The 14,068-nt window shown below is 46.1% G+C and overlaps 1 protein-coding gene across 1 annotated transcript in view; it reads left to right on the forward strand.

Annotated features, from left to right (window-relative positions):
* SLC49A4 (solute carrier family 49 member 4) overlaps nucleotides 1–2,850 on the forward strand; it is a 66,208-nt gene extending 63,358 nt beyond the window's left edge. The window contains exon 9 of the mRNA XM_057430106.1: nucleotides 860–2,850. Coding sequence (XP_057286089.1) covers nucleotides 860–975 — 116 coding nt within the window. The 3' untranslated portion in view covers nucleotides 976–2,850. The remainder of the gene's footprint in view (nucleotides 1–859) is intronic.
* The last annotated feature ends 11,218 nt before the right edge of the window (nucleotides 2,851–14,068 follow it).

A 14,068-nucleotide genomic window follows, 5' to 3' on the forward strand; every position in this document is an offset into this window, starting at 1 on the left:
TGAAGTCCTGATTTTGATTAACTCAGGCCTTGAGGGAGAGTTTTGATTCTGTAAAAATAAATAAATAATAGTACTAAAGGAAACAAACAAACAAAAAGAAATGAAACATCATCTCCAGTAAAATTAATGTTTCTTCAGTAAATTGACAGATTAGAAAAAGGAAATTGTGCACTTGTTTGAAAAAAAAAAGCTGAAAAACTGAATAGAAGTGCTAATTAATAGTCAGATGTCAGATGACAGGATTTCTTGAATGCGGAACACAGGCTTTTAAGAGCATTAAATCTACATCTGAACATTATGTGTAACATCTGAAAAGAGGCTTCTGAGGAGCTGTTTTTGCAACTAGTTTTAAATTGAATTGATCGTACTACTCGCAAGTTTCTTCTGAGGAATTGGTTTTCCCTTCTTACACCATATAGCCGGTTTGAGTCAAAATCAAACCCTGCTCCTTCTCACACTTTTAATTTGTTCCAGTTTTCAATCCATGGAAATCAAAGAACTAATGAGTAGAGTCTTCAGAAGGGGGTTGTTCTCCATTAGCAATGATAGATTTTTCTTTTTTCCCCATTCTTTCCATTGACAGGTTGAATAAGGAGGATTAACATTAGCTGGAGGCACTGTTTTTTTTTTTTTATATATGTATGTATGTATGTATGTGTGTATATATATGTATATATAGGTATATATGCACAACTTATATGGATGGCTCTTTAAGGTGTATTTGGAGAAGTCTTATAGACCATGTTAACCATCTATCGATCTAAAGCTGTGAGGATTTTGTTCAGAACACAGCAATTCCCTTCTGTGATTTAAACACAGAACATGTTTGATAACTCTGAGTCTGTTTCCTGGTTTACAGAGTTTTCCTGGTTCAACTGGTGCCTGCCAGGATCATGTCTGCTCAGCCTGCTCCTCATCCTGTGCTTCCGTGAGTCCTACGACAGACTCTATCTCGATGTCGTCGTCTCTGTGTGATAAGAGGGTTGGAAGAGACTGGAAGTTAACTTTGCAGTCTGCCCATCTGCCTGGATTTACATGGTGGAACAGCAGAAAAACAGAGAAATTACGAGACTTAATCGTGACTTTATTACAGAGGGTGAGGGACAGGCTGTTCCTGCATTCAAGACCACCTTGATTTGTGATAAACATGGAACTTTAGTGGTGATAATGATGCCAAAATGCACAAAAGAATATATCTAATGTATAGGTCCTGGTGCCAGAGCTGGGGCTCTCTATTTAAAAGGCTGTTGACGTAGCAGTGAGGTGTACAGTTTGTGTGTGTGGGTGTGCGTGTGTGTGTGCCAAGTCACAGTTACACACATCAGGGTACCAGTAATCTTTGGAGTCTTCTATCAGAATAGAAATAATGAATAATCTTAACAAAAGGGAAAAGAAAAAAGATAAAAAGCAAAAAAAAACCCACCCAGTTTTGTTTTTTTAAAAGAGCTCCCTTTTAAATCACTAGTCGTTTAACTAATGAATGTTCATTAAACAGTTAAGCCAAAATGATTTGGTGCTTGTACACTACATTTATATTCTAATAAAGTGATCTCTGATATAAGACACTGGTACCAGGGGTTTTAGCCATACTAAATATCCCAAACAATCCTTGCAGTTGTTAGAGGTGTTTGTTATCACCCTGGAGCACATGTAAATGATAGCTTTAGCTGCCACTGAAACCCAACTTTCACTCACAGTTGCCTCTGGAATACCACTGTGGCTGTGTATCTCCTGAATACAAAGCATCTGTGGTGTCTCAGAAGTTTACTGGAGAGTCACTGTTGATAAAGGTTAAGGTTTTAAAGGCCACCACTGTGTCATCTTTTTATCCTGCATCTCCAGTACTGCCTTTTTTACTGTGAAGACCTGTTTGTGCCACTGAATAACTGTGGAAATGGATGTCCAAGACCCATTAGTTCTCTTCTGATACTCTAAGGCATGTGTGTTTTTTTAGGATTAGTTTATGATTGAGGGTGCCTAAACAATATTGTTTGTTAACTCAAATCTTTAGAATCACTGTTTGCTAAAAAAAAAAGTCTTTCTAGTTGATGAGGTACCCTGATGGCGGAATGACAATGAGAAATAGCTCATGAGTTTCGGCGTAATATAGGAAATATAATGCCAGCTCTTTTTAGCAGTACTAATCTATGGTCATTCTGGCCCTTACTTGAACAAAAATATTAAAGACACTTTGAATTATTTTTTAACTCAATATTTAAATCTGCTAATAATTTCTTAATTATATTCTTAGATTTCAGTTCAGCATCATTTACAGTATTTCCATATGTGTGTTCTGTGTTTTGTTAGGGGGGTGTGTTTGTGTGTGTGTGTGCGTACATGTGCATTTATGTATGCACAAAAAAAAACTTATATATATATTTTATATATAAGTTATATAAGGGTATGTGTTTACATAGGTTTATTTTAAGTAATCATGTCTCTGGATGGTGGTATGCTGCAGTTTGTAACTAAACTAGTAACTGCTGTGAACGGAAATGCATACATACACTGTCTGTGACACGACTTTTTTTCAGGGGGTGAATGATTTCCTATCATAGCAGTTTTATCACGGGGTGTGTGCACGTGTTGGAGGAGGCTGGTGTGCAGGGTTCTGCTCCTGTAGAAGTCTGACTCAAACACCCTTTGCTCCTGTGTGGGCTCTTCTCTGCCACCCTGGGGTGACACCAACCCTGGAAGCTCACTCAAATAAACCCTGAACTGAGCGCTACCTTTCAGACACAGATCCATTCATTCTGTCTGCTCTGCTGTTGCAGGGAGAATGTGCTACTAATACCTTTAACTCAGGAGTGTATCTGTGCAGTACAATAAAATGAGCTGTTCCCTCTTTTATGTTTTCAGAGCAATGGATGTATTTACTGTAGTAACAGAAAATTGACTTAGCTCGTTGCCCATATCAGCTGCTAAATGATCTTTTCTGTCTTGAAGCAAGCTCTTCGTAGAAATGGATCTAACCTGCATTGGGATAACTAAATCAATCTAAGCAGCATGTTCAGATCTACTGGCATCATCCTCTTACTGTTTTTCAGATGAATGGTATTGACAGTCCAACTTCCTTTTTTACTATGTTTTAGTGCCTGAAATAGTTTCAATATCTAGTAGCTGCTGCTACTTACTGTCTTCTGAAACCAAGGATTGCTTGCCAAGTCTGGAGTTGCATTGTCATGGCAGAACTGGAAGCTTGGATGGCTCTTTAGAGCTCTGCTGCTGCAATTCACTGTAGCTATATTAAGATTAAAATTGCACAGCTCGGGCACTGTCCTGACTGACAGAGATGTCTAAACCTTTCGCTGTTCCTGACTATTTTAAGATGGAGGAGCACTTCAGGCAATATTCAGGCTATAACCTATTTTGCCTCTGTTCCAGAAAGCAGTGAACAATTCGAAATACTTGTCTGCTGCCAAATGCAGACTCTGTACAGCCACGGAAGAAGAGTGAACACCTTGTTTCAAACTGTGCTCTTTTTCTCAGTGTGAATTGCTCACTGCTGTCCTGAATTTTGATGCTTTGGTAGAAGTTTCTGTGTGTGGTGGGTTGACCTGGACTGGACACCGGGTGCCCACCAAAGCCACTCTTACCACTTTCCTTCTTAACAGGACAGAGGAAAGATATTATAACGAAAGCCTCATGTATCAATATAGGGACATGGAGAAATCACCATTTACTGTCAAAGTAAAACAGACTCAACTTGAGGAAATCAAATCAGAGTAGGATCATGAGAAATGAGACCAAATCTTTAAACACCTTCCCACTCCTCCCTTCTTCCTGAGCCTAACTTTACTCCCAGTTTTTCTACCTCCTCCCTGCCAGCAGCACAGGGGCATGGAAAATGGGGTTATGGTCAGTTCATCACATGTTGTTTCTGCTTCTCCTTCCTCCTTAGGGGATTACTACTCACACTCTTCTCCTGCTCCAGTGTGGAGTCTCTCCCGCAGGAGACAGTCTTCCATGAACTTCTCCAACGTGAGTCCTTCTCATGGTCTGCAGTTCTTTATGAACTGCTCCAGCATGGGTCATTTCCATGGGGTGCAGTCCTTCAGGGACAGACTGCTCCAGTGTGGGTCCCCTGCGAGTCACAAGTCCTGCAGCAAACCTTCCCCCAGTGTGGACTCCTCTCTCCATGGGCCACAGGTCCTGCCAGGAGCCTGCTCCAGCATTGGCTTCCCATAGGGTCACAGCCTCCTTGGTCACAGTCTGTCTTGGATCCAGCTGGCATTGGCTCTGTTGGACAAGGGGGAAGCCTCTGGCAGCTGCTCATAGAAGCCACCCTTGTAGCTCCCCCACTACCAGAACTTTGCCACACAAAACCAATATACTGTATTGGGCACTGTAGTGTGTGGTCCTAGTTATAGTCCTCCATGCGTCTGCACCAAAATGGAGATGTTATCCAGAGCTGGGCGGTGCAGCAGGGCTCTGCTGGAGACCTGCGCTTAGTTTTCAGTCAGGGCTCAACCAGAGGTTGCAGTATGTCTGAGGGAAACCCAAAGGATTGCTCCCAAATTAGTTGAAGTTGTGCAGGACATTGCTGCATTCCGTAGACAGTGTTCAGGCCCAAGGATTTTATTAGATTAGCACGTCTGGCTCTGGGCAGAGGTGAGGATTGCGAATGTGCTTACTGAGATCTCTGAAAAACATTTTATCCCCATCTGTGCCCAGCAGCAGCATCCTTCTGTGGAGGAGCATTCTATTCCATGTCATTAACTCAACCCGTGGGAGTATTTTTTGGATAAGGGCTACCAGTAGGTCTCCCCTTGTTTGGATTTACTGAGGGTCCAAGCTATAAGGATAACTGCACTTTACTGGAAATCAGTTTGAGACTGCAGGGAGAGCCCTAAGCAGTGCTGATACAATTGACTGTAGTGCAGAATAGGTGCAGAACAGTATTTCTCATTAATTAGTGAAAATCCTAAGTCTCTGTAACTTCTGAGTCAGTAACCACAGGGGTTTTTATCTAAATGAGGTATTACCTTGCACTGCTGTGGAGTAGCTGACACTGGCTGATGCTTGTGCTGTGACTGCCAGCAGAGCAAGGTGCCCTGGGCAGTCACAATATTTGTTTCTCTTCATGGCCTGTAAGTTCACGGCCCTGAAGAACACTTTTTTTCCAGCAGAGCAGAGCCCTCTAACATCTAAGTAGTTGTGCTATGCTTTATGTTGATAATGCTAGGAAGGATGCTCTGCAGTGACTGCTCTCTCTTAATGGTTCTTCATTTTCAGTATGGGCTGCTCTTCAGGTTTCTGCTTGGCTCGGTAACAACTCTTAGTTCAGCTTCCAGTGCTGCTGGGTTTTCTTCTTGAGAGCTGTGGAGCTGTGCAAGCTTTCATGCTGCTAATGAGGAAGCTCAGGGTTAGTAGATGTAGGCTCCGCTTAGGGCACTGTTTACTGCCTCATCCCTGCTGTTACCCATTAATTTCCTTTCGATTCCTTCACCCTCCCGCAGGGCCACCTGCTTCCCTGAGCTGGAGGAATGGAGAAGAGCTGCTGCACTCCCAAGTCAGCTTTAGAGGGATGGATTGGCCAATTGTGTACTTGATATACATAAAGATAGTGATGTTTAGAGAATCATGCAAGCTGGAAAAAGTGCAGACCCAAAGGATTTTGCACATATGTGAACAGATATAGTCTGTTATGAGCAGACTGTAGTTTGCCTGAAGCTTGTAATTTTAGCTCCCATACCTAGAGATACCAAGCTGACAGGCACCAGGTATGTTAGGTACTCAGGTTCACAGGATCATGGAGTTACTCCCAGCTATCTGGCAAAGCTGAAGTGGGTGGGAATGGTTCAACTTTAATCTTGGAGAAGGCTGGAATACCCCAGGCTGCATCAGTGTTTGTGCTGGTTATTCAGGGGCTTGCCAGGCTTGTGGATTGAGTAAGAGGAGGAGGTTGCCAGAGGGCATTTCAACACTGAAATACTGCATTGAATTGATCAAATCCGTATAAAATTTGAACAGGGATGTTAATGCTTCGCTTGTTTTATAGTAAACTTGGTGACTGCATAGCCATACACTGCAATATAAAGAGGCAGAATTGATTAATATGTGTATAGTGGCTGTTCCTAGAAAGGGAAGTGATATTTAATTATGTGGATTGACTGAGATATGAATGGGAATTGCACAGTGGATATAACTGTCCTTTGATGCTATGGCAGCAGGGTTCTAATTGTTCATCTTCATTTCTTCCATTGGGTCACTTGCAAATATGAAAGAGTATCCATAACAAAAGCACATTTATATTTGTTAGTTTGGGGAGTTGTCCTTTATATTAGGTATGTGTCATTGTCATAACTTAGCAAGACAACTGCTAGAGTGGTATGAAAGCATACATGAATATTGGGCGTTAATTTGGTATTTAATGTTGGCGTGTCCATTCTCAGTGTTGTCGAAGCACCAGGCTTGAGGAGCAGGGATGTGGTGTGTGCGAGGAGGCAGCAGTGCTTATGGATACACAGTCGTGCAAGGGTAGATGCTGACCCTCCCAAAACAAACAAGAGCTTAATCATCTTCTGTGGGTCCCCTCATTGGGGCTGGGAGGAGGAGAACAGCATGTGTAGAGGAAAAGCTGCCTTGGGGCTGCTGCCTCCCTTCCAACAGAGGGAGAGCCTCCAGGCTTACATATGAGAGATTATCAGTGTCAACACAGGCTTCATTCATTTCCCTGCAGCCATTGTGCTGTAAGGCAGGTTGTAGGTGGCAGAGGAAGCCTTGCTTCCTCCAGGAGTGCAATTTCAGGCAGCAGAGGAGCATTGGCACAGAAGATGATGTTAATCTGCTTATATTTTTTGCAGTTCGTGTTTCAAGACAAGTGAAACTAATAAATAGAGGAAGAAATGTAATTGTCCAAGGTTTTGACAAGCAAAAGCAAGTATTTGTGCAGTTGTGCTGGCTCCTGCCTTTTACTTGGGATTGCAGAGTGTTGGGAGCAATTCATGCCCTCATGGAGTGTGGGCCCACTCTTGCAGCCCTGTCATTCATCCTGCTGCTGCTCAGCTGCAGCAGTGCTGTGGGAAGCTTTGTGCCTGAACTGGGGGGGGGGGGGGCAGCGATTGGGGCAGAGGGGAAGAAGGGAAGCGCTGCATCCAGGATGCAGAGCAGTGTGACCCTGGTAGGTTACTTGTGCAGGAGGGATGTCTTCTGCAACCTCAGTTAAGCAGAGTCTCATTTTCTGATTCCTCAAGGATGAGGTTCTGACCTTCGTTTTGTGTTTGTGACATGATTTGTGCCGCAGGAACAGCTGGGGCACGTGGCTTAGAGGCGCCAGTTTTCCAGGGTGTGGCAGAGAAGGCAGGTAGGACTTGCTGTCTGCAATAACAGCTTTTCCTTTTTCACGGTCTCTCTCCTCACTGGCTCCCCGCATGTGATTTCTCTGCTTTTACATCTTGTCAGACACTTGCTTTGCTTTATTACATGAGGAAAATACCGTGAGCAAAACCTTGCTTTCTTTATGGGGAGCTTATCTCTTTTGGCTCAGGCCACTTCTCTGACCTTAGCCCATCTGTTTGTAAAAGCCAAAACTACCCCAACCCCATGTTTTCCTGGGTATGTGCAGGTTTGTGCGGTGCTGGAATGAGTAGCGAGAGCCCAGGTGATGTGCTTGCTCAGTCACAGAATGACTCAGAGGCTTGAGGAAGAGATGCTCATGCATAGGGTGCCTCGCTCTCCCCACCTGTAAAAGGGGAGAGGGTGCCTCATGTCCCTCCTCAGGCAGGGGAGGTCAGGGCTGGGAAGTGCTGTGGGATCCTGTGAGGGATGGTAGCTGGAGCAGGGGGTGGGGAATGCCCTGGTTAATGGGCTGCATGTCCTCATCCTTTCGAGCCTTCTGTGTGGAGTGCAGACCCTGGTTTTCTCTGCATGGCCAGCATAATCTATAAGGCATAGACTGTATGTACTGTGAGGGTAAAACCCCCCTCTGGCAGACAGGTTACATTAACAAACTGGTGGGAAATGGTAATGCTTAGGGAAGGGATGCTCGGAGAAACAGTCTGCCTGGGGCAGTCAGGGGGTGAGATGCCTCCAGGCTGGAGGCATCTCTGGATGTCCTGGATGTGCAGTCAAAGCCACGATGCAAACTCGGAGCTGGCTGCCTTGCTCCTGCCCCTGCCGTGTCCCGACCTTTCTGCTGCCCTCCAGCACCTGGACTGAGAAAGTACAAGGCATCCCCGTGGGCAGCAGGGCACTGGCTGCTGCTCCCCCCAGGCACAACAATGTGTTTTCCAAGTACATTTATTTTCTCTGCCTGTGATATTTGCAAGATTAAAATCTCTTTTTCCCCGATCAAGTTTAATGTTTTCTGCTGTGCATTTGAGAAAAAAGTACTTGATAAGGTGCAAAAACCCAACTTTTAATTAAGTGATGCACCTAGCGGGGTTTTCTGAGCTGTGTGAACATGCAGAGAAGGAAAAGGGTTTTACATGTTGGAGAGCATCTTTGTAAACTATCCTCGACCTGTAAGACTGTTAGATTTTACTGGAGTTTGTATGCATTTTACTTTTGTAATTTTTTAAATGATTTGATAGAATTTTATTTTAGGGCAAATTCTACTTTTTGTATGCAATATTCTGATGCAGTGTATTTTTATGTTTGAGGAAGTGATGTTGAAACCACTATATACTTGTCATGTAACACATCCACTGTGTCATTTCTTTTTAAAACTGGAATCTGACCATGAAGTGCGTGTTACTTTACGTACTGGTTGTTGCACATTAAAGAGGTTACTCAGACTTGCTGCCATCACTGCTCATTAATTCCAAGAAAATACAGGGAAATGGTTTGTTTCTGCTATAATATTGCCAAAACCCACAGCAGATACTGCTACGAGATGGGGGCTGCTTAGTCAAAATGAATGTAACTTCATCCAACACCCAATCCATCCAAGAAGATTTCCATTGCTTCTGATGAGGCTTTTGGTGGAAGTCTGACCCTGCTATAGGACTGAGGGTCCCCACAGACTGAGGGACATGGGGTGGGCTGGGGCAGAGGGGTCCCCCAGCAAGCAGGAGAAGGCGCTGGGGGCAGTGGCAGCCTGCGCTGCCCCACTGCATCATCCTGACTGATATCACACGCTGCCTCATCAGGGCTCACGGCTCGGGATGCTGTAAGCCGGTTGGTTTTGCTGGTTCCCACTGTTAACATCTCTGTTTGGGCTTTTGGGAAGGAGACCCCTCTCAGTAACCTTCCATGTGTTTATTCTGCATTTAATGGAAACGAGCCCAACCCGGGATCTCTTGATCCGTGTTTATTTTCTAGGACCAGCTCTTTAGTAACACCCCGACTACTTACCAGGGCAAGTTTAAAATAACCTCATGTCCTATTAGTGCTGGGAAGAAATCTGTCAACTCTCATATCATGGAATAACTGGGCCCCACTATTCTTAGCAACAGTCTCTTTCCAGGCTATATATGGGAGCTTAAGGCTCCTCTAATGATACAGTCCCGGTTGTATTTATCTTTGCAGTGTTAACGGAAACCTCCGTCCTTTGGGGGGATGAGAGCCAAGGGTCCATCTCAGATCCCCAGTGTAGTTCTGTGTGTTGGTGAACCCCCTATGCTCATTCCTTCTCAGAGTTGTTTTGGGGGTGTTTTACACAGTTTCTACTTTGCTGTTGTCAAAGTCTGCTGTTTCCCTGGCACAGAAATGATTTATTCTCTCTCTCCCGATCAGCACATCCTGGCTGGGTGCTTGCTGGTGGCTCCCAGTGTGACCACGTTGGAGTTACGTGTGGGTAGATGGGCCCTGTGGGATTGCTGGGCTGAGGCCAGGCTGAGTGCAGCCACTCAGTGTTGTGCCCAGATGTGGGGGAGCTGCTCAGATACCTCATATCTAATGGCCTTGGGACCAGCAGAGGGTGGGGGGAAAAGTCAGGGCCACTTTAAATGCTACTTGTAGATGATTTGGCATCTCTGGGCTGCACCCTAGTGCCAGGGGATGCTGACGTTGGGGAAGAGCAGCAGCAGCACCCAGATGCAGGCGGGCAGCCTCTTGCTGCAGGTCATGAGGGTGAAGTAGCCACAGTGTTTCACCTGCTCCAGGAGTACGGTTTGGGCTGCAGCTGGGAGTTTTGTCAGGAATCAAGGCATTCTCCTGTACCTGACAATGCCACTGCTCTGCACCCATGGCTACATGAACACAGATTTGCAACCAGGGCATTTTTTTTCCTATAGCTTGGGCTTGTGCAGGCAGAGGGGAAGCCCGGTGGGTGCATCATGGCAGGGCTCCTCATGCAAGCTGCCAGGACCAGCACGCTCTTCTCTCCCAGTGTGGGCCAGTCACCCAGTGAAGTCATCCTTGGCTAAGGTCTGCAAAATCCATCTTAACTCTTCAGGAGCCAAATGAGCATGGGTGCATGGGAACACAACAGTGGGGCAGCCTCAGCTGTCAGCAGGAGGCTCTGCAGCAGGTCCCATGGCTGCAGTGAGGTTTGGTTTGGAAGCTTTCTGCTTTGCTCCATATCTGCAGGCACGCAGAGCTGGTGGTGCTCTGGAGGTGCACTCTTCTGGTGCCACCAGGATGCTGGACCCATGCCCTTGGAGCTGCAAAGGCTGTGCTGTGAGTAAGCCTGTCCATCCGTTTGTCCATCTGTCTGCTTGGCCACAGACCTACAGCTACAATAAGTACCTGGATTAGGTGCTAAAAGGCAGTGGACAGGGGATGCAAACCTCCCCACAGGCAGCATACAGGAAAATGCCGCCTTGGTTGGACCCCAATAATTGGAGCTCAGGCAAGCACAGGCAAAGGAAGTACGGGTAGCTGATGAAGTGACCCTACAGTGTTCTGAACCTCAAACTCTGCCCAGGATTCTCCTAAACCTGCCTTTGGTGGCAGAGCTGAGGATTGGCATTGTGGGCATGGCTTTGCGGTTGAGTTTTGATGCTGGTAGAAATCTGGTGGGCAAAGGAAAGAGTGGCTCTGAGGTTTGTGGTGGGCAGGTGAGCAGCAGACATGTGAACTAGAACATCACAACCTCATACAAAAATAGCCTCAGCTGGCTCTGAAGTGCAGAGGAGACCTTTTTGAGAGAGATTTTCAGAGTAGGTCTCAGCCTAAGCTAAAGCATCACAGCCCTCCCTACCCTCCTGAGGCCCTCAGAGATGACTTTTGTTTGTTTGGCTGGGGCAGAGCTGTGTGTCTCCAGGCTGGTGGTGTGCAGAACTGATGGGAGCATAAGCCTGTACCTCTTAGCCCCAGACCCTCCCTCCTTGGCCGCTGCAGCACTCAGCATGGTGGGGACTGCCAGGGACCAGCTGCTCCCCAGGATGGGCGGCCTCTGCCAGGCAGACGGTTTTGTCTCTTCCAGCGCCAGAAGAGGGACGGATCAGCAGAAGATGGGAGTAATTGCCAGGAGGCTTTCAGGCAGAAAGCGAGGCTCTCGCCCGCGGACAGGGTGATGTAAGTCAGCATGTAAATTGGGTACAACACAAGAAACTCAGCCGAGCTCCTACCGAAACCTATGCACAAAAAAATGTTGCTAAGAAATGTGAAAATAGAAAACAATAACGTGGCTCCTGCCAGGGTAATAAAAGTGTATCAGCGTTAAGTGTGCTCTCTCGTACAGATCGCTTGTTCGTGACAGTAAATTAAGTACTGCAAAAATGGGTACAGTTTTCTCTGTGGCCATTGATGCTTCACATCATGGAAATAGCAAATGTTTCTGATGGCTGCTCATTACCCTGTGGTTGAGAGGGGAGCAATCCATTGCTGGCTCCATTATTTCCATGACAGCAAGGAAATGACTATGGGAGGTTTAAAAATGAAAGAATACAGCAAGGTTAGATGGATAGAGCCTCAACAGTCTGTTGCCATTCACCATGGTTGATGCTAATGTTGGGTCTCTGAGGGACCATGCTGTCTCCAGAGTGATGGAAAACCAGGACTACCTTTTGGTTACAGCTAATTGCCGGTTCATAAACTGTAAAGTTTGACCTTCAAAGTCTCCAGAAAAGCTGATTTGAAGCATGACAGTGTTGCAGCACAGCTCCTCAGCCAGGAGAGCACTTGAGTCTCTGCCATGGCATGGATAACACAGAGCCAGTCACAACAAAAAAATGGGTGATAAAACTATGGTCACAAAATAAACCTGCCCTATGAGGCAGTGCAAAGCAGGAAAAGGCAAGAGTCTACCCAGCTGCCAAGAGCCATTTCTATCCCAACAAACAAAATTACCTTGGCCTGATTCAGTCCTTTCCCCAGAGGAAAACGGTTTGATTTGCAGATATGGTGAGTAGATTGAATGATTGAAATGTGACCAAAGATGGGCTGGGGAAAGGAAAGGGGGTAAGGGGGGAGGGGGGTTGACCTAGGAAATGGGCCAATGTTTTACCCTAATGGCCTGCTTTTCTCCATCTCTGACTATGTCAGGAGTTAATTGTCCTTACCTCCCATGATGTGCGTGTGGTGTTTGGTGGGGTTGTGTTGGGTTTATTCTTTTGGGAGCAGGCTTGGGCAGTGCTGAACTCTGGCACCTTCTTGGTTAATTCAAACCTCAGCTTTTTTTAAACAGAAAGTGCAGTGACAACTTCATGAGTGGCTTTTTATGAATGAACAAAACAAACCATGTCAAAATGCTTTTCAGCTGTTAGCATAACAGCATTTTTAATGAATCTCCAAAGGTTTTGGTAATTGAGCTCTGTGTTGAAGAGTGTGTGGTCTCTTGGCTGTACGCTCAAGGGGAAAAAGCACAGGAGAAGCCATGGGAAGCAATGCTTTTGCATAGGAGTGTCAAGCACATTGAGGAAGTGCTTGCTCTGTGCTGATCTCTGCACTGGGGTGGCTGTTCTGGATAAGTTGACTCAGAGGCTGTTGCTGAGCCTGGGGACTCTCCTCTGCCTGGTCACAGCAGCAGGGCTACGTGGGCTCTCTTACATCAGTGAAATGCCTGTGTGGCAGAGGGAGATTCAGGAGTCAGGGCGAGGGCTTCTGATCATGTCATGGTGGTGGGACTGGGGACACTGGTGGGGTGCTGGGCACTGGTCGGGGTGCTGGACGCTAACAGGGGTGCTGGGCATAGCAGTAGGAGACCCACTCAGGGCTTTTCTTTATCGCCACAGCCTGAGTGCTTCCTGAGGAGGGTGCCTGTGTGGTGACCTGCCCAGCCATCGCTCCAGCAGCGGGTGAGGATCGTGTATGAGGGGGTCGAAGCCTTGCTAAAAATCAGGCTGCTGGTTATTTCTTATTTCTGCACTGCCTGCAGGATGTGGTGCCTGTTCAGAGGAGGAAATTAACTTGATCTGGCATGATGTGCTCTTGATAATGCCCTGGTGCCAGCACGCAGCTGCTCAGCCACTCTTGCAGTGGTTATAGCTTGCTCATCCAAGTCCTTGCTCCAGTGTTTTCACTGACATTAACTGGGCTAGGCTGCAATTCCCTGCCCATCCTTTCCTCCATAACACCATGTGCTGGCTGTGCACTTGCCCAGGCAAGTGCCCCACCAGCCAAGAATGTTTCCAAGTCTTGATGGGAAAGAAAACACCAGCAGAAGGGCTTCACATGGAGGGCCGGGGCTAGGACAGGTTTGTCAGTGCCACATCCGGCTAAAGGCATCCCTAAAGCATTTACTGTAGAGTCCTGTAGGAAACATGCAGACATGGATCATGAGGGACCTTCTGCTTTTACCTGTTCCTCCATTTCTTACACTGACCCCTGAGTGGTACCAAAGGCAGGTTGGAGGGGGGCTGTGCAGCCCTGGGGCTCTGGCTTAATAAAAACCTGGTGGGGAACCTGCAAGATAACAAAGCTTTCACTGTTTACCCCACAGTTAGGAGTTAAAGAAGGAAAAGCGTACAGGTGAGGTGAGAGACCAAAAGTGCACTAAGGCTACAAGTGAAACTGTAACGTTAATGAATCAAATTAGCAACTAGAAAAAACTGTTGTGGTAGACAGATTTTAAGGAAATTGGAGATAGGTTCCAATGCGATACTTTTGGTTCTAATTGATTGCAGAAGTGGCTTCATGCAAAACAAAACCTTTCAGAAACGACCTCCCTGTGTTATCATGCAAGCTAACCGGGAAAAAAAATCCATCTTACTCACAGCAAGTTTGTTTTTACTGATCTTGT

This window comes from Pezoporus wallicus, unplaced genomic scaffold (assembly GCF_028554395.1).
Source record: "Pezoporus wallicus isolate ANWC-B61680 ecotype Strahan unplaced genomic scaffold, APGP_CSIRO_Pwel_v1 contig_5261, whole genome shotgun sequence".
In the NCBI taxonomy this organism is placed as follows: domain Eukaryota; kingdom Metazoa; phylum Chordata; class Aves; order Psittaciformes; family Psittacidae; genus Pezoporus; species Pezoporus wallicus.